The sequence below is a fragment of the Ursus maritimus genome, unplaced genomic scaffold (genome assembly GCF_017311325.1).
Source record: "Ursus maritimus isolate PB19 unplaced genomic scaffold, ASM1731132v1 scaffold_12, whole genome shotgun sequence".
NCBI lineage: Eukaryota > Metazoa > Chordata > Mammalia > Carnivora > Ursidae > Ursus > Ursus maritimus.
In genome coordinates, this window is record NW_024423564.1 from 6,869,911 (window position 1) to 6,888,054 (window position 18,144).

General features: G+C 37.5%; 1 protein-coding gene across 2 annotated transcripts in view; it reads left to right on the forward strand.

Annotated features, from left to right (window-relative positions):
• Nucleotides 1-18,144, forward strand: part of GDAP2 (ganglioside induced differentiation associated protein 2) — a 69,771-nt gene that overhangs the window by 18,733 nt on the left and 32,894 nt on the right. For both annotated transcript variants that reach the window (XM_040626855.1, XM_008710372.2), the window contains 4 exons: nucleotides 367-455; nucleotides 5,699-5,775; nucleotides 7,276-7,435; nucleotides 11,211-11,367. In XM_040626855.1, coding sequence (XP_040482789.1) covers nucleotides 367-455; nucleotides 5,699-5,775; nucleotides 7,276-7,435; nucleotides 11,211-11,367 — 483 coding nt within the window. The remainder of the gene's footprint in view (nucleotides 1-366; nucleotides 456-5,698; nucleotides 5,776-7,275; nucleotides 7,436-11,210; nucleotides 11,368-18,144) is intronic.

Consider the following 18,144-nt stretch of genomic DNA (forward strand, 5'->3'; position numbering starts at 1 on the left):
CGGCTTATTCACTTCCTGGAAGCGGCATACCATACATTGTTAAAGGCCCCAGTTTCAGAATGAAACCTAGCTGTGAAAGTCAATTTTGAGGGATTTAAATCATATAAGAGGACTCTGAAGATAAAATTAACTATCTTCACACACTTAGCAGGATAAAAGGAGTGGATTTAGGTGACTAAAGAATTTAACCTGTTCCCATTTTATTCAGTCTTTACTTGGAGTAAATTTCCCCCAAATGGTATAATATTGATATAATTATTAAAAAGTTAACTGGATTAACTGTTATGATCTGCGTTGCATTTTTAAATTAATTACATATGTATGTATTATGAATGTTGGTGGTTTGTGTTTTCTGTTTGATCGCAGAGAGCAATCAATGTCTTCTGTGGGATTCTGTGTCATCAATTCTGCAAAACGAGGTTATCCTTTAGAGGATGCAACACACATAGCACTTCGTAAGTAACATTGGAGATTCTGTGCATATGTTGACTGAGCACTTTGTAAGTAGGATTGGGATGCTGTACATAAATTGAGTAGTTATAGCCAATGATCTCTTGATGAACAGATCATGACATCCTGGAGGGAACTTTGTATTGATAAGTTGCTGAGCTCAATTTAATTTCTCAGGTTGACGTTTTCTCTGCTTTTCTCCAAAAAGTCTTACAGACTTGCCTATTAAATTGGAAATTGATACCAAGCCAAGAAGTATGGCCAACGAATTGGGTTTTGGAATCAATATTCAGAATAATCATAACAGGCTGTTACAATGAAGTCAAAACAGGTTTCATAATATAATATTTATATAGCACATTGCAGTTGAAACAGCAGCTTTCACAGATGCTATTTGAGTATAAATCCTTTCGTTGAGGTTTAAAAAAGACTGGGCTCAATCATAATGAGACAGAATGTCATATATGTGATATAAAAATAGAATGTTTAGCTCGAGAGAAACCATGATTTCACTGTATTATATGTAGGTTCAGACCACATCTAGATATTTGTATGTAGCTCTGGGTGTCCTGTCTAATGAGACACTGACAAACTGGAGAGCAAACAGTTTGGAACATTAGTGGTAGTTCTCCTAAAGAAGACCATGCATAGTTTAAGCATATATGGTTCTCATCTTTGAGTATCTAAAGGAGTCTCATTGTGAACTTATTCTGTGCTATATTTTTAGAGCAGTGGTTCTGAACCATTTTGGGAGCCATCGTAAATTACATTGAGCATCTGATGGAAGAAAGCTGTGCACCCTTTCCCCAGAGGAATGTACATCTAGAGGGAATTTGTGTGCAATTTCAAGAAGCTCATAGATTCTTGTAAGGACTGTAAAGACCTCCAACGGTAGAAGGCAGGTCTAAGGCTATGTCACAAGGAAGGAGACTTGGTCCCACTTGAGATAGGACTTTCTGCAATGGAAGGGTATTTTAAGTGAACTTCCTATCACTGGGAATGTTCATGCAGAAGCTAAATGAACATCTGTTGCAGATATTCCTCATTGAGGAGGAAAACTACACCAGATGATCTTTAAGAACGCTTTCTATCTCTAGAATTTAAAGAGGAGGAGCTGAAAGTCTTATATCCACCAAAAAATTAACAAAGATATTCCAATGTATAAAATTATTATTAGCCTGTTATTTTATAGCCTAGAATTTAGGGCGAGGACATAAATAATCTTACTTAATAATTAGCTACTTTTAAGACTTAAGATCTTACTGCTCAAGGGATTTATAGTAAATTTATATATTTTGTAGTTATGCTTTATATATATATTAGACTGAGCTTCTTGAGGAGTAGAAATCTTTTCATCTTTGCATTTCCAGTGCTTCCATATGTCAAGAATGCTTTACATATGATACTTGCTTAAGAAATACGTATTTTAAAAAGGCATAAACAAGTTCCATTTTGTTTCCTCAATAGCTCTGTGTTTTAGGTGTCCATTTTACAAATAAAGAGGCTCAGAAATTTATCATGTTCTCAAGGTTATGCAGACTCCTGACTCCCAAGTCTAGTAACTTGTGTGTTATACTAGACAATCCAGTTATGCTTGAGGTTAGAGCTAGTTCAGTAGGAAACTACTATGTTATCACCACTCTGCATGTATTCTGAATGGTGCCTTACCAAAGCGAAGTTCCTGCCTTTGTATAATTCTTCCTGGCAGAGCTCTTGTCAGGTCTCAACATTCTCTGATTCCTTAGTCCTTGCCCCACCATCATTTACATTGAGCTAAGTCTTTTTTTATGTCTCTGTTTCTTATTAAAGTAATTATATAGGTCAGAATTTAAAGAGGCAGCAACATTTTATAGAAAAGGCTCTGAAAAAGGAGTCCAGAAGACTGGTTTTTGATCTCAGTTCTACCAGTCTTACCAGCTCTGTGGCCCCAGCTAAATCACTTGATAAATCACTCAATTTACTCTAGAGGTGTCAACTTTGAGCAGTAATTGTAGTAAGAGCAGGTGAAAATCAACAGTGGCCATATTTGATGAAGCAATTTCTAAGAATTGAATTAGCACAAATGAAATGGAAAATGTAAAGATAGACATGTCAACTTATATTTTATAAGGCCTGTTTGACTTATTGCACCTTAAATATAATAGCAAAACGGTAGCATCTTATTAAAAAAAAATACACATATGTAAACAGTTGTGGCCTTTACTCACATACTTTCTGAGCATTTGGGAAATCAATGGCTTGTATACTTTTGCACCATATATGGGCCAAGAACAAATCTAATAAATGTAACTCTAAATCCTTAGTACCAGACTCTTTCCTAGTTATTAAACTATTACCAAAATTTATTTCATTTGAAACCTAAGTAATATTCTCTTGATAGATGTATCAAGACTGTCTTTTTTTTCTTGGTTCATGTACAGTTCAGTTCTCCATTAGAAGCCTAAAGAGACCTCTGCATTGAAATAAATTTATCAGGTTATCTATTAATTCAGCAAAATTCTGAGTGATTGTGTGGAAAGCCCTGTGCTATATAGAAGAGAATACAGTGGTGAGAAAAAAGATGGCACTGTTTGTTCTTATTGTGGTTCCATGTTGGGAATTTTAAAGCCCCCACATGTCCTTCTCCCCAGTTAAAGGGTTTTCACTAAAAGTTTGGTATATGACATCCTGGTTGGTTGCAAATAGTGCACAGATGAAACTCTGAAAGAAAGTGTTTGGATTGGCAGTTGGTACTAAAGTCTTATAGCCATGACTTCACTCTTTCTTTTCTCCTTTTTGCAGAATTAATTTTCTTAATGAATTCTGAGGGAATTCAGTTTGGTTACTATCTGGTATTGTATTTTGTCTTCCAGTGGGAATCCTACAGTTATGTGCTGGGAAACCACTATATTTGAACATTAATTAAAACTTGGTGTCAGGGCGCCTGGATGGCTCAGTCCCTTAAGCAAATGACTCTTGGTTTCAGCTCAGGGTCGTGGCATCGGGCTCCACTTTGGGCTCTGCACTCAGTGCAGAGTCTTCTTGTCCCTCTTTGTTCCTCCCCCTGCTCGCACGTGCACACACACACTCTCTCTCTCTAAATAAAATCTTAAAAAAAAAGAAAAAACCTTGGTGTCAAAATAGAGAAAATCCCTTTCTGAAAATTCAGTTTTAGAAAATCGTTAAAGCAGAATAGAGAGAGAAATGAAAAATTTGTCACCTAACAGAGGGAGAATTCTAAATAATTTAGTCATTCAACAAATGGGTCTGCGCTGTTAGATTCTCGAGATACAGTAGTAAACAAGGTAGGCAATATGTAGATAACCAGACCCATAAAATGTTACTTTAGCTACTAATTATTTTTGAACAGTTGTTTGCCATATCTTAAGATGTGCTAGGTTCTGGTAATATTAATTGTAAGATATTAATGTAAGATATACTTGGGCTTCAGAAAGCTCACAGTCTAGCTGTAAAATGCAATGAGAAGTTCACAAATGGAGGGCCGTTCAGGTTATAGGAAGAACACAAGGAAGGGTGGAGTTCTGTACAAACCAGATGGCCTTGGACTTGGTCTTGAAAAATGAGTAGGAGTTCACTAATAGAAGATCATGGTGAATGAATGATATTGTAGTCAAAGGTAACCATGCAAGCAGAGGCAGGGTAGCATAAAAGTTAAGTGGAATGTTCTGAGTACAGCGAAGAAGCCAGTTTGCTGAAAGTAAGGTCTGTGGGAGGAATAATGGGAAATAGGACCAAAGGGCAGGGTTGGAGGGGTGGAGAGTTGAGGTCCAGTTGTGGCAAACCATGCTGCGGACTTAGATCCTAACCTCCAAGCAGTGCAGAGCCTCAGAATTATTTAGTAAGGAAGGTGACAAGGGAAGGAAGGTAACTTAGGCAACAGTGAATATATAGACCTGGAAAAGAGAGAAACAAGAAAACAATTAAAAGCTTATTGCTGAAGGCTTCATGAGCATTAAGATCCTGAGAACAACTGAAAGAGAGACAGAATGGATGTTAGAAATAGCAGTAGAATTTAAAGGACATGATAACCCATTGAAAATTCAGGGTGGAGGAAGAGGTGAAAAAAGTGTTAAAAAATTCAGGATTTGAGCTTGGATGAGTGATTTGATGTTGCTATGTGATAAAGAACATAGGTAGAGGAACAGATTTTGGGGGGAAAGATGGAGGTCAGTTTTGGACCTCCGGAGTTTGAGGTCTCTGGGTTATCTGTGCAGATATGCCCAGTAGGCAGTAGGAAATTCAGCTCTTTTATTTAGAAAACAGAATATAAATATTTGAGAATGTCAGTATTTACATTGGTGCTAAGCCAGCAAATCGGTGAGCTAAAGAGAATATACATTTTTTTATATATGCATATATATATACACATATATATATATATTTCTTGATATATATATCAAGAAAATAAATGTGGAAGGCAGAACCACGGGGGACAATATTTTTAAAAGTTAGGGCATGGGCACGTAAAACTAAAGCTAGAGAAATCTCTAGTGAGGTAAGCACTGAGAAAAGGCCATTAGGTTTCACTGATAGGATATTGATAGGGAAGAATCAGGATAACACAGAAATTAAAAAAATAATTCACCTTTGGTCGATGGGATTTTGACAGGGATGCAATGCTGGGTAGGTCATTGAATACTGTAACTAAATAGATGGTCAGAGAGAGAGGCCCCAGGGAATAAAAATATACTGGATAAGGAAGAATTGTCTGGAATCAGCATCTTCTATGGCCAGGCACTGTTCTAGAAGCTGGCAATAAAGCAGTAAATAAAATAAAGCTCTTGCTGTTGAGGTACTTTGGTTCTAGCGGATGGGGCAGGGAGGGCAAAGAAGATATAAAATTAACAAGATGGGGCGCCTGGGTGGTGCAGTCTTTAAGCGTCTGCCTTCGGCTCAGGGCATGATCCTGGCGTTCCGGGGCCGAGTCCCTCATCAGGCTCCACCGCTGGGAGCCTGCTTCTTCCTCTCCCACTCCCCCTGCTTGAGTTCTCTCTCTCGCTGGCGGTCTGTCTCTCTCAAATAAATAAATCTTAAAAAAAAACAAGAAACTCCACAAAATGTCTATAATATTTGGTCTGGAGGAAAGCAAATCAGAGAAGGATTTTTTAATATGGTACTCTGGGCAGGCTTCACTGATGAGGTGTCATTGAGCAGAGAACTGACTGAAATGAGGAGTGATCCATTATAAAAATAAAACGTTGAAGAGTTTTCTTATTTATTGAATAATTTCTTCTATTTCTTTCCTTAGGCACTGTAAGGAGATTTCTAGAAATTCACGGGGAGACCATTGAAAAAGTAGTATTTGCTGTCTCTGAACTAGAAGAGGTATTTTGCTAATTACGTTGCATTGTTTAAATCTTATTTTTATTTGTTTGCCTTTGTCTCATCATTACTGAATTGCCAGCAGATACCTGTGTGTGTATTTGGCATTGGGGCATACCATCTTTTGTTGAAAAGAACACATATTAGAGACTACAAACAAGTCAAGAAGGAGCATTTTGATCATGTTTTTACTGCTAAACTGTTTTCACTTAGTGAAATCTTACTAAGGTGGAGTTGTTCTGATTTGCTCCCTGTATTAGCTCTTAAAACATCTCGAGACATCACCTTATAATCCAAGTACTGGGTTTCTGGGCAGTGTAACTGGAAAATTGCTGTGCTGGAAAAGCTTTGGGTCTACCTTACCTAGAAACATGACAGCCTAGCCTAGTGACTAGCATTGATTAAGTTGTGAGGTTTATGTTTTGTTTTGTTGTGTTGTGTGTAGTTAGGTTTAGTATGTTTCAATTTAATTTAGAGCCATTTTAGAAAACTAGTTCTTTTTTTTTTAACCCTTTTTAAATTTTATTTAGTTTTAGGATGCTCTGTCCAGTTTAGCTTGTATTATTTTGCATTTTTGTGTCCTTGGGCAAGTTATTTAACCTCTCTGTGCTTTGATAAAAAAGGAGTATTAATAATACTTATATCACGGGAGTTTAGTGATGAATGAGTTAACACATGTGAAATATCCATTCATGGTATTAATAGCTGTATACATGATATATAAATACCTTTGAAATTGCTAAAATGAGGCACATACGCTTGTTTGCTATCTCTTCTTGTTTACCTATTCATTCAGTGGTCTTTTATTGAGTGTCTATAGCATCCAGGTTTATTACACTAGATTCTGGGAATATACCAGTCAACTAATGAGGGTCGTTGTCCTCAAAGAATCCATTGTCTGTTGGTAGGGACAGACAATTCAGATAAGTTAGGATAATTATGATAAGTGCATTAATGGAGGTATGGAATGGATAGGAACACATAACTCCAGCCTGAACAGGGTTAGGAAAGCTTCCCATGGGAGGTGATAAACTTGAAATCATCGTAAAAAATAAGTAAGATATTCCAAGGGAGGGGCAATTGACAATAGGACAGGAGCAGCAGGACTTATGCATTCCAGCTTTGGTGACCTGATGTTGCCAGGATGGGGGTCACTTTTAACTTGACCACCTGACAATATCCTGACCTTTAACATAAGAACTGCTTGAGGGTCCCAGATAGCATCTAGCTGAGCTTAGAAGTAGTAAGGTGATGTGTAGTAAGGAGGGCACGTATTGCACGGTGCACTGGGTGTTATACGCAAGTAATGAATCATGGAACTTTACATCAAAAACTTTACATCAAAAAAACTTTACTGTATGGTGACTAACTTGAAAAAAAAGAAGAAGTAGTAAGGTTTTTATTCTTGATGGAAGCTGTCTTCACAGTGTCAGGAACAGCACTAAGCTCGCGTGCTTCATTACTTCATTATTTTTCACAGAATGTCTTGCTTTTCTGACACAGGCTACTTACCAAAAGCTGCTACCTCTGTACTTCCCAAGGTCACTGAAGGAGGAATATCGATCATTGCCATACCTACCTGCAGATATTGGAAATGCAGAAGGGGAGCCTGTGGTACCTGAACGACAGATTAGAATAAGTGAAAAACCTGGTGCCCCGGAGGGTGAGTTCTGCTTTTCTTAATTTCCCTCTTTTATCAGGGTCCGATAAAACACAGTCTACCTTCGGGGAGCTCTCTGTGGGTGTGACATTAAGTTCAAGACCAACTTAGATGTTTTTAGAGTCTTATTCTTGTTAACGTTTAGTCTTTTAAGTTAAAATATATGTATTCACACACACACACACACACACACACACACACACACACACACACACACAACATCAAATCTGTTAGGCAGTAGAGATCCAGAGGTGGATATAACAACATTTGCACGCTTGTGAAGTCTATGATTGTATGCAGGACCCTGTTGAGACAGTAATCAAGTACATAATCATCTAAAATTTTCAGCAGCTTTAACAATACCATCCAGAAGCCAGACCTAACATTAAATACTAAAACAAGAATACCATTACCACTTGTTTTGTTTCTTTAGGTTATATTCTTATGTAGATTGAAGCAATGGTAGAGCATGGTAGGGTGGGAGCTTTTCTGAATCTGTGCAATATGACAGCTTATATTGATCTTTATGGGCACATGGTTAAGGTCATTACTCCCTTGTGTGGAGACTTGCCTCACAAGCTTCAGTGTCAGAACTCGATCTGAAAATTCAGCAGCTTATGAATCTATGAGATTCCTACTGTGAACACTTTTAAATGAGCATCAAATTAAAATCTGTTGAAGGCTGTTCATCTGCTTTTTATTACCAGTACACAGCATTAAATCAAATGGAGGGAATTGTAAGTGGAAATGTCTGAACCAAGCTTTGCTGGAGGGCTACCCGTGTACTTTACGGTATGCCCAGAGTTTTTCGGAAATCCTCATGATCATGACCACCACTGTAGAATACAGTGTTTCCTAAATGCATAAATGCATTTTGTATGACAAGGTGTAACAATTGCCAACCCAATTGGAGATCATAATGCTGGGCAGCAGATTAGGCTAACTAATTAGCCAAAGAGTTCCTTGTGTCTGCCATTTTCAAAGATTGCTTAATTACCTCATAGATGTAAGCCCTAGTATTCATAAATATTTTCAATTAGAATGTTCAGTCTGCTAAAATAGATGTAAAATCAGCTTTACTTGACTTGTTCATGGGTACTTTTTCATAAAAGCAGACTCTTCTCAGCCGTTGGCCTATCACAGTTTGAGGAGCAGTGAAGTAGATGTGAGGAAGTCCCCGGTGGATGGCCCACCTGACTGGGTTTCAAGTAGTGGCATTGCCATGGGAAGCTCCCCATGGTCCAAGGCATTTGTTTTTCTCTCTTTAAATTAAAAAAAAAAATGTTTTTTAACAAAGCTAGTAAGGCAGTGGGGAACACACTAAAAGATGACCCATTCCCAAAGTACTGACTTCTAACCAAACATAAAATGATCATCTGGATAAATTAGAAAGTTGATTTATTAATTTGTAGTGAAACTAGAACTCTTATGGGTCAGATAATTACATAGGCATGACCAGTGTAGAAAACCAGGATGCTAAATTAGAATAAAAACATATCTTAGTGAATGTGGATCCTACCCTGCACTCCTGGTCCAGCCATTTGCCATTGAGAGTTTTCTGACAAAGAGACTCCCAGTTCTTTTTTTTTTTTTTTTTTTTTTAAATGATTTTTTATTATATTATGTTAGTCACCATACAGTACATCCCCGGTTTCCGATGTAAGGCTCGATGATTCATTAGTTGTGTATAACACCCAGTGCACCATGCAGTACGTGCCCTCCTTACTACCCATCACCGGTCTATCCCATTCCCCCACCCCCCTCCCCTCTGAAGTCCTCAGTTTGTTTCTCATAGTCCATAGTCTCTCATGTTTCATTCCCCCTTCTGATTACCCCCCCTTTCTTTATCCCTTTCTTCCCCTACCGATCATCCTAGTTCTTATGTTCCATAGATGAGAGAAATCATATGATAGTTGTCTTCTCTGCTTGACTTATTTCACTTAGCATTATCTCCTCCAGTGCCGTCCATGTTGTAGCAAATGTTGAGAACTCGTTCTTTCTGATAGCTGAGTAATATTGCATTGTATATATGGACCACAACTTCTTAATCCAGTCATCTGTTGAAGGGCATCTCGGCTCCTTCCACAATTTAGTTATTGTGGACATTGCTGCTATGAACATTGGGGTGCATATGGCCCTTCTCTTCACTACGTCTGTATCTTTGGGGTAAACACCCAGTAGTGCAATGGCTGGATCATAGGGTAGCTCAATTTTTAACTTTTTAAGGGACCTCCACACTGTTTTCCAGAGTGGCTGTACCAACTTGCATTCCCACCAACAATGTAGGAGGGATCCCCTTTCTCCACATCCTCTCCAACAATTGTTGTTTCTTGCCTTGTCTATTTTTGCCATTCTAACTGGCGTAAGGTGGTATCTCAGTGTGGTTTTGATTTGAATTTCCTTGATGGCTAATGATTTTGAACATTTTTTCATGTGTCTGTTAGCCATTTGTATGTCTTCATTGGAAAAGTGTCTGTTCATATCTTCTGCCCATTTTTTGATTTGTTTATTTGTTTCTCGTGTATTGAGTTTGAGAAGTTCTTTGTAGATCTTGGATACCAGTCCTTTATCTGTAGTGTCATTTGCAAATATATTCTCCCATTCCGTGGGCTGCCTCTTAGTTTTTCTGACTGTTTCCTTGGATGTGCAGAAACTTTTAATCTTGATGAAGTCCCATAAATTCATTTTATCTTTTGTTTCTCTTGCCTTTGGGGATGTGTCATGAAAAAGGTTGCTTTGGCCGATGTCGTAGAGGTTGTTGCCTATGTTCTCCTCTAGAATTTTGATGGATTCCTGTCTCACCTCGAGGTCTTTCATCCATTTGGAGTTTATTTTTGTGTACGGTGTGAGATAGTGGTCAAGTTTCATTCTCTTGCATGTAGCTGTCCAATTTTCCCAGCACCATTTATTGAAGAGACTGTCTTTTTCCCACCAGATGTTTTTTCCTGCTTTGTCAAATATTAGTTGGCCAAAGAGCCGAGGGTCCATTTCTGGGCTCTCTATTCTGTTCCATTGGTCTATGTGTCTGTTTTTGTGCCAGTACCATGCTGTCTTTGTGATCACAGCTTTGTAGTACAGCTCGAAATCCGGCATTGTGATGCCCCCAGCTTTGTTTTTCCTTTTCAACAGTTCCTTGGCGATTCGGGGCCTTTTCTGTTTCCATACAAATTTAAGGACTGTTTGTTCCAGTTCTTTGAAAAATGTCCTCGGTATTTTGATCGAGATAGCATTGAAAGTGTAGATTGCCCTGGGTTGCATGGACATTTTAACTATGTTAATTCTTCCGATCCCTGAGCATGGAATATCTTTCCATCTTTTTATGTCTTCCTCAATAAGAGACTCCCAGTTCTTGTGTCAATTTATCATGTGCTCCCTCCTTACGTAATTCTGGATAAATGACCCCAAACATGTGTTCTTCATATTTCTCTTTTGTTAGGTGCAGTGCTGTAGCCCTTCTTTAAACCTACATACAGTGTAATTAATTCTGTCTTTTGACTTATCATTACATTCTGCTCTTTCCTTCCTAAGGTTACACCCAGGTCACCTTGATTTGATTTCATGTATTCCTAAAACTTCTGTCACACGGGGACAGGTGGTTTCTTGTGTTATATCAGTTCTTCAGATGCCTAAATGTGATTTCAGTTTGATTCTCAAAAAAATACCCTCAACCCCAGTTTTTTGATTATGTCACAGTCATCCCTATTGCAGCATTCACAGTCTGTAGCATTTACTGTCAAGTTCTGCTATAAGCTCTCTGTTGATAGTATTTTTGTTACAGACAACCAAGAAGAGGAGGCTGAAGGCTTGGGAGTTGACCTCTCTTTCATCGGCTCTCATGCTTTTGCTCGAATGGAAGGAGATATTGACAAGCAAAGAAGACTGATCCTTCAGGGACAGTTATCAGAGGCAGCCCTGCAGAAGCAGCATCAAAGAAAGTAAGGCAAAATCCCTTTGGACTGATAGACCTAGAAGGACATGAGAAATAAGCAAGGAGCCTACATCTGCTAAATGATCTACATATAATGTATTCTCATCTATTCTTCATGACAATCCAGTGAGGAAGATACCATCCCCATTTTGTAGATGCAGAAATTCATAATTAATTTTATCAGTGGTTACAGTTAATATGTGGTGAAGCCAGTATTCAGATGCACACCTGATTTCAGAGCTCCTAATCTTCCTGCTGTAATTTTAGTGCTTCTGGGTGAAGTTAGGTTCTAAAGGTAGAAACAGGGAAAGGGAAAGGCAGAGTTACAAAGTTTTTACTTTACTGTATTTGTAATTAAAGCATAATCTTCAGTTTTGTTAAATTTAAAAGCACTTTGTTTCTCAGATTTATCCCAAGGACCTTATAAAGCCATTCCATTTCTTTCTGGTGTTTTCTTTTTTCTTTTTTAATTTAAATTCAATTAATTAACATATAGTATATTAGTTTCAGAGGTAGAGGTCAGTGATTCATCAGTTTTATATAATACCCAGTGCTCATTATATCCTGTGCCCTCCTTAACGTCCATCACACTGTTACCCCATCTCCCCCTTCTGCCCTCCAGCAACTCTCACTTTGTTTCCTATGATTAAGAGTCTCTTATGGTTTGTCTCCCTCTCTGATTTTGTCTTATTTTTCCCTCTCTTCCCCTGTACTCCTCTGTTCTGTTTCTTAAATTCCACATTTGAGTGAAATCATAATTATGATAATTGTCTTTTTCTGATTCACTTATTTTGCTTAGCATTATACCTACTTCCATCCACATTGTTGCAAATGGCAAGTTGTTTTTTTTTTTTTTTTTTTTTTAAGATTTTATTTATTTGACAGAGAGCACGAGCAGGGAGAACAGGAAAGGGAGAAGCAGGCTCCCCACTGAGCAGGGAGCCCAATGTGGGGCTCGATCCCAGGACCCTGGGATCATGACCTGAGGTAAAGGCAGATGCTTAACTGCCTGAGCCACCAAGGTGCCCCAAGATTTTTTTTTTTTTTTTTTTTTGGATAACTGAGTAATATTCCATTGTATAAATATACCACATTTTCTTTATCCATTCATCTGTCAATGGACATCTGGGTTCTTTCCATAGTTTGGCTATTGTAAACATTGCTGCTATAAACATTGGGGTGCAGGTGCCCCTTTGGATCACTACATTTGTATCTTTGGGGTAAATACCTAGTAGTGCAATTGCTGGGTCATAGGGTAGCTCTATTTTCAACTTTTTGAGGTAGCTACTGTTTTCCAGAGTGGCTGCACCAGCTTGCATTCCCACCAACAGTGTAAGAGGGTTCCCCTTTCTCCGCATCCTCATCAACATCTGTTGTTTCCTGACTTGTTCCTTTTAGCCATTCTGACTAGTCTGAGGTGGTATCTCATTGTGGTTTTTGATTTGTATTTCCCTGATGCCAAATGATGTTGAGCATTTTTTTTCATGGGTCTGTTGGCCATTTGAATGTCTTCTTTGGCGAAATGTCTGTTCGTGTCTTCTGCCCATGTCTTGATTGGATTATTTGTTCTTTGGGTGTTGAATTTGATAAGTTCTTTATAGATGTTGAATACTAGCCCTTTATCTGATAAGACATTTGCAAATATCTTCTCCCACTTTGTAGGTTGTCTTTTGGTTTTGTGGACTGTTTCCTCCGCTATGCAAAAGCTTTTTATCTTGATGAAGTCCCAATAATTAATTTTTGCTTTTTCCCTTGCCCTTGGAGATGTGTCTAGCAAGAAGTCGCTGCAGCCGGGGTCAGGGAGTTTGCTGCCTGTGTTCTCCTCTAGGATTTTGGTGGATTCCTGTCTCACATTTCATCCATTTGAGCATGTTTTTGTGTATGATGTAAGACAGTGGTCCAGTTTCATTCTTCTGCATGTGGCTGTCCAATTTTCCCAACACCGTTTGTTGAAGAGACTGTCTTTTTCCATTGGATATTCTTTCCTGCTTTGTCAAAGTTTAGTTGACCATAGAGGGTCCGTTTCTGGGTTCTCTGTTTTCTATTCTATTCCACTGATCTATGTGTCTGTTTTTGTGCCGGTAACATACTGTCTTGATGATTACAGCTTTGTAATAGAGCTTCAAGTCTGGCATTGTGATGCCACCAGCTTTGGTTTTCTTTTCCAACATTCCTCTATTTGGGGTCTTTTCTGGTTCCATACAAATTTTAGGATTATTTGTTTCAGCTCTATGAAAAGTGTTGAAGGTATTTTGATAAGGATTGCATTGAATGTATAGATTGCTCTGGGTAGCATAGACATTTTAATAGTATTTGTTCTTCCAATCCATGAGCATAGAATGTTTTTCCGTTTCTTTGTGTCTTCCTCAATTTCTTTCATGAGTGTTCTATAGTTTTCAGAGTACAGATCCTTTGCCTCTTTGGTTAGGTTTATTCCTAGGTATCTTATGGTGTTTCCTAAAGCAATTTTGAATAAGTCCTTTTTAAAGAATAAAGGAAAGCAGCTTATGTATTTCTGAGTAAGTTTTTCCAAGGATTAACAGTTCTTGGAAAGCTACCTGCTTTTCAAAAGCTTTTAAAGGAAAGAAAAATGATAAACTTTAAACAGTTCATATCAGCTTTACCTTACAGGGTTGATTGATAGGTTAGCATCTCATAGGGTTGTTGTGATGTGAGCACTTGGTATTTAGCAAGCTCTTAAAATTGGTCACTGCTATTCTCCTCAGTACTGAGCAAATCATGGTCTGTTTTACCTTTTAGCTTTGGTGCTTGCCATCCCTTTTGACTGGATTACCCTCATCCTTTAATTCCTGCCCATTCTCTGGGTTTCAGCTTCAAAGTAATTGCCTCTGGAAATTTATCTCCCTGGAGATATGCCAGAATAGATGGAAGAAAAGTCTGGAATAGATGCCTCCTCCTGTATTTTTTTTTTCATGCCCTGTACTTAACCAAAGCATAGCATAGCATTTATCACAGTATATTGCAGTGATGTGTGGTTGTTTTAAGTCTCCATCCATAAACTGACAGTGCACTGGATGACCTCTGGAGTTCCTTACAGAATTAGAATGTTGTGTCTGGGTGAGTTTCTGGTCTTCATTTTATTCTGATTTTATTTTTAGAAATGAAAGCAAATTTACCACTAGGGGACAGCAATGAATAGCTTTTCCAAAGGCAGTCACAATCAAATGATAGTTTCAGTGGTTTCTAAACTTGGCATGTGTAAGAATCATCTGGCAAACATTTTTCTTAAATACATGAGGGGGCTCTCCCTCACATGACTGGGACTTTGGCATCTGTATATATTTTGAAACTTTTTCACATTGTGATTCATGCACTGCTAGGTCTGGGTACCTTTTTTTAGTTGAAGGCAGTGGTTCTCAAATGATTTGGTCTCAGATTCCCTTTGTATTCTTAAAAATTGTTGAGAACTCCAGAGAGCTTTTGTTTACATGGTTTGTACCTACCAATATTAATCATATGAGAAATTATTTATTAATTTATTTAAAAAGAACCCATCATGGTTTTTTTGATAAATAACTGTTTTAAAAAATGTGTGAGAAGATACGGCACTGTTTTACATTTTTGCAAATGTTTAAATGGCTTAATAGAAGACAGCTGGATTCTCATACCATCATTCAAAGTGTTGGAATAAGTTATCTTGGGTGAAGTATATAAAGAAAATCTAACCTCACTCACATATATAATTGGAAAGGGGAAGAGTATGTTAATAGCCTTTTCAAATAACTTATGATATTCTTTGATATTACAACATAACTCGATAAGTGGTAGTTCCTTAAAGTTCAGGTGTAATATGGAATCTCAAAGCATATCCATGAATTTTTATGTTCTATTATATTAAAATGTTTATCCTGCTCTTTGAATGAATTTTACAATAGGAATTTACAGCATGAATTTATAACATGATGCATTGTCTTTTGGAAAATACTGATTCAGTGAATTATTCAGATCTCCTAAATATTGATACATTTCATTACACAATATCAAAAAAATACATTTGTTAATATTGCCACTGATCTCAAGAGAAAAGTCTTTAAGTATTAGGAACTGTAAGCTTCTGGGGATGGATACAGATTTTCCAAAATATACATATATATATATATATGTACAAATATATATATATATGTATATTTTAAAGGTCAAATTTTATCACTGGCAAGAGATGCCATTGGCTGTTTTTCTTGAAATGACAGGGTCACTTTATTCAGTTTTGAGAAAACATCTGCCAGATACTCATGTTGAATAACCACAGTTCGTCTGCCAGTCATTATTTGAAGAGAAACAGTGTTCCATGAAAAAAAAGCAGTGAGTTTAGCTTACAAGTCATACAGTGCCTTTCTTCAAGACAACCTCATACTTTGGTATGCAGAAGTACTTTATGTGTTCTTCCCATTTTATGATACGTTAATCTTAAAAAGATGTGTTCCAGGGGTTGATTTAATAAAATTAATAATTTTTACCTCCTTATCAAATATATTTTTAAATAAAACTGGCTTTTTTCTTTTTCTTTCTTTCTTTCTTTTTTTTTTTTTCTTTTCTGTGAGAATTTTGGCAATGAAGAACACAATGACTGCTAGTGCGATCTGGTTCCTCCACCTCGATTCATTCTAAGGCACCAGTAGTCTACTTAACAGTGCTTTTGCACTGTCAGGGCAAATGTCAAATAGTGAAAAAGGCAAATGATGTTTCAGTATGATTGTGAAACTCAAAACAGTTTTGATCTTGCAACCCCCCTGAAAAAGTGTCAGGACTGTGGACCGCACTTCGAGAACCACTGGTCTGTGGTACCTTATAGTTGAAAGGAGTTTTGGTGATCATCTAACATGGTTATTCAAAGTGGAGTACCCAGTCTGTAAGCATTGGAATTACCAGAGCTGCTTGCTAAAAATGTGTATGCCCCACACCAAACTTCCTGATCAGAAATCTAGTTTCTTAGGTGATTCTTTTGTGCTCCAAATCACTGATCTTGTCTGTCTCCTTTACTTTACAGGGGGTAAGTGATCCCCTAGACTGGCTTGCCCAGAGTGGCTGTTGTGGCATATCTCCCTTCTCTACCACCTTCATTAGCCCACTTACACAAACCAACTTCAGACAAGTTGGCAAAGGACTAGAGATTTTTTGTATTCATATACAAAGAACTGCACTGTTACCACTTTTCTCAAATCAGCCAATCTAGTCTCTCTCTCTTTCTCTTTCTTACACATACACACACCCCTCATACCTTTTTCATTTCTTCATAAGTGGTATAGATAATCTGGAAATTTTGAAGTTTGTGTTTAGCCTGGAGACTTGTCTTTGTCTCTTTCTCTCTTTAATGAGGAAATTTGTTTCACTTAATAATGACTAGTTCAAGCCAGAATTAAAATAAATCTATTCATTCCTTTCTGGAAAGGAGTCCTAAGCAAAGGGATAGGTTCTAGGAAGGAATATGAATGCAACATGGAAAGCACTGTCCTTATTGGTAGAGGGCCTTGATCTTGAGATTCATATTGGTTACACAGTCGATAGTTTCCATTCAGTTCAGGAAACATTGGCTATATACTCTGTACAAGATAATATTCTAGGTACTGAAATATACCCAGATAAATGAGGTAGTCCATCTGTTTTGAAATTCATGAGTGAGCCACATGGCCTTCAGATGTCAGGGGTGTGTTCTGAACGTGGTCAGGCTGTGTGCATAGGTAGTCAGCAGGTAGTTGCTGGCTGACAGAAGAGCACATCCTGTAGCTCCCAAAGCCTGAACCAAGAAACAGGCTAGGTGTCTCTCACACAATTCTCTTGAGTGATAAGCTACGTCTGAATCAAAAGGTTTTCAGATTTCCCATATAAGTCTCCAGTGCCTCTGATGATTAAAGATGAGGTGTTGTCTCATAGCTATCTGCAGAATACTTCAGAATAGCAGCTCAAAAGTGTGGAAGGAACCAGAGACCCTTTCAAGGAGACTATGAGACCAAAACTAGTTTTATAATGCTACTCAGACATATTTACCCTTTTCCTTCTGATTCTCACAGTGTTTGGTGGAGTTTTCCAGAAGCTACTTACCATGTGACATTGTAGTAGATTAAATGCAGAAGCAGATGTGAGAATCCACCAGAACTTAAGGAGATTTGGAAAAACATTGAAGAGTGTTAACTCTTCTCCCTAAACACAGATTTTATCATAAAAAGTATTTATGTTCACATTAAACTTTCTGTTGTTTTTAGAGTTACAAATAATTATTTCTAAAATTCGTGTTTTTATTTCTAATATGGTAAATATTGATAGATATAATTGACATAAACATAAAAGGGTCCGGAGACCAAAAAGTTTGAAAATTGATGGCTCCTTGTAGGGGTTTATATGATATAACTGAGCTATGAGTCATCTGTTGCATACTCTGCCATGTGCTAAATGTTTAAGATTGAAGGCTGTGGAAATTTTTTAAATTTATTTCTCTTATTTTTTCTAGCTTTATTTAGATATAATGAGTCTGGTTTTCTGTTAATTATGTTAGTTGATCAAGTTGAGCAAATGATAATTTTTGTTTTAATTTCTAAGGAAGTAGGTCTTTAGTTAGCAACATCTTTTTGAAAGCTTTCAGTTATTCCATCAGTAACAAAACTAAAAGTCCCATAGATTGGCTGCATTGGGTCAGATCATTGCTCTCATGGCATTGCCTTGCCACATCATTATCTCTGTGTGGTAATTCATCTGAAAAAATTAGGCATGTTGTCTAATTCTTTTTAATATTTCTAGGTTTTCTATCCATCTGTGACACTGATTTGAG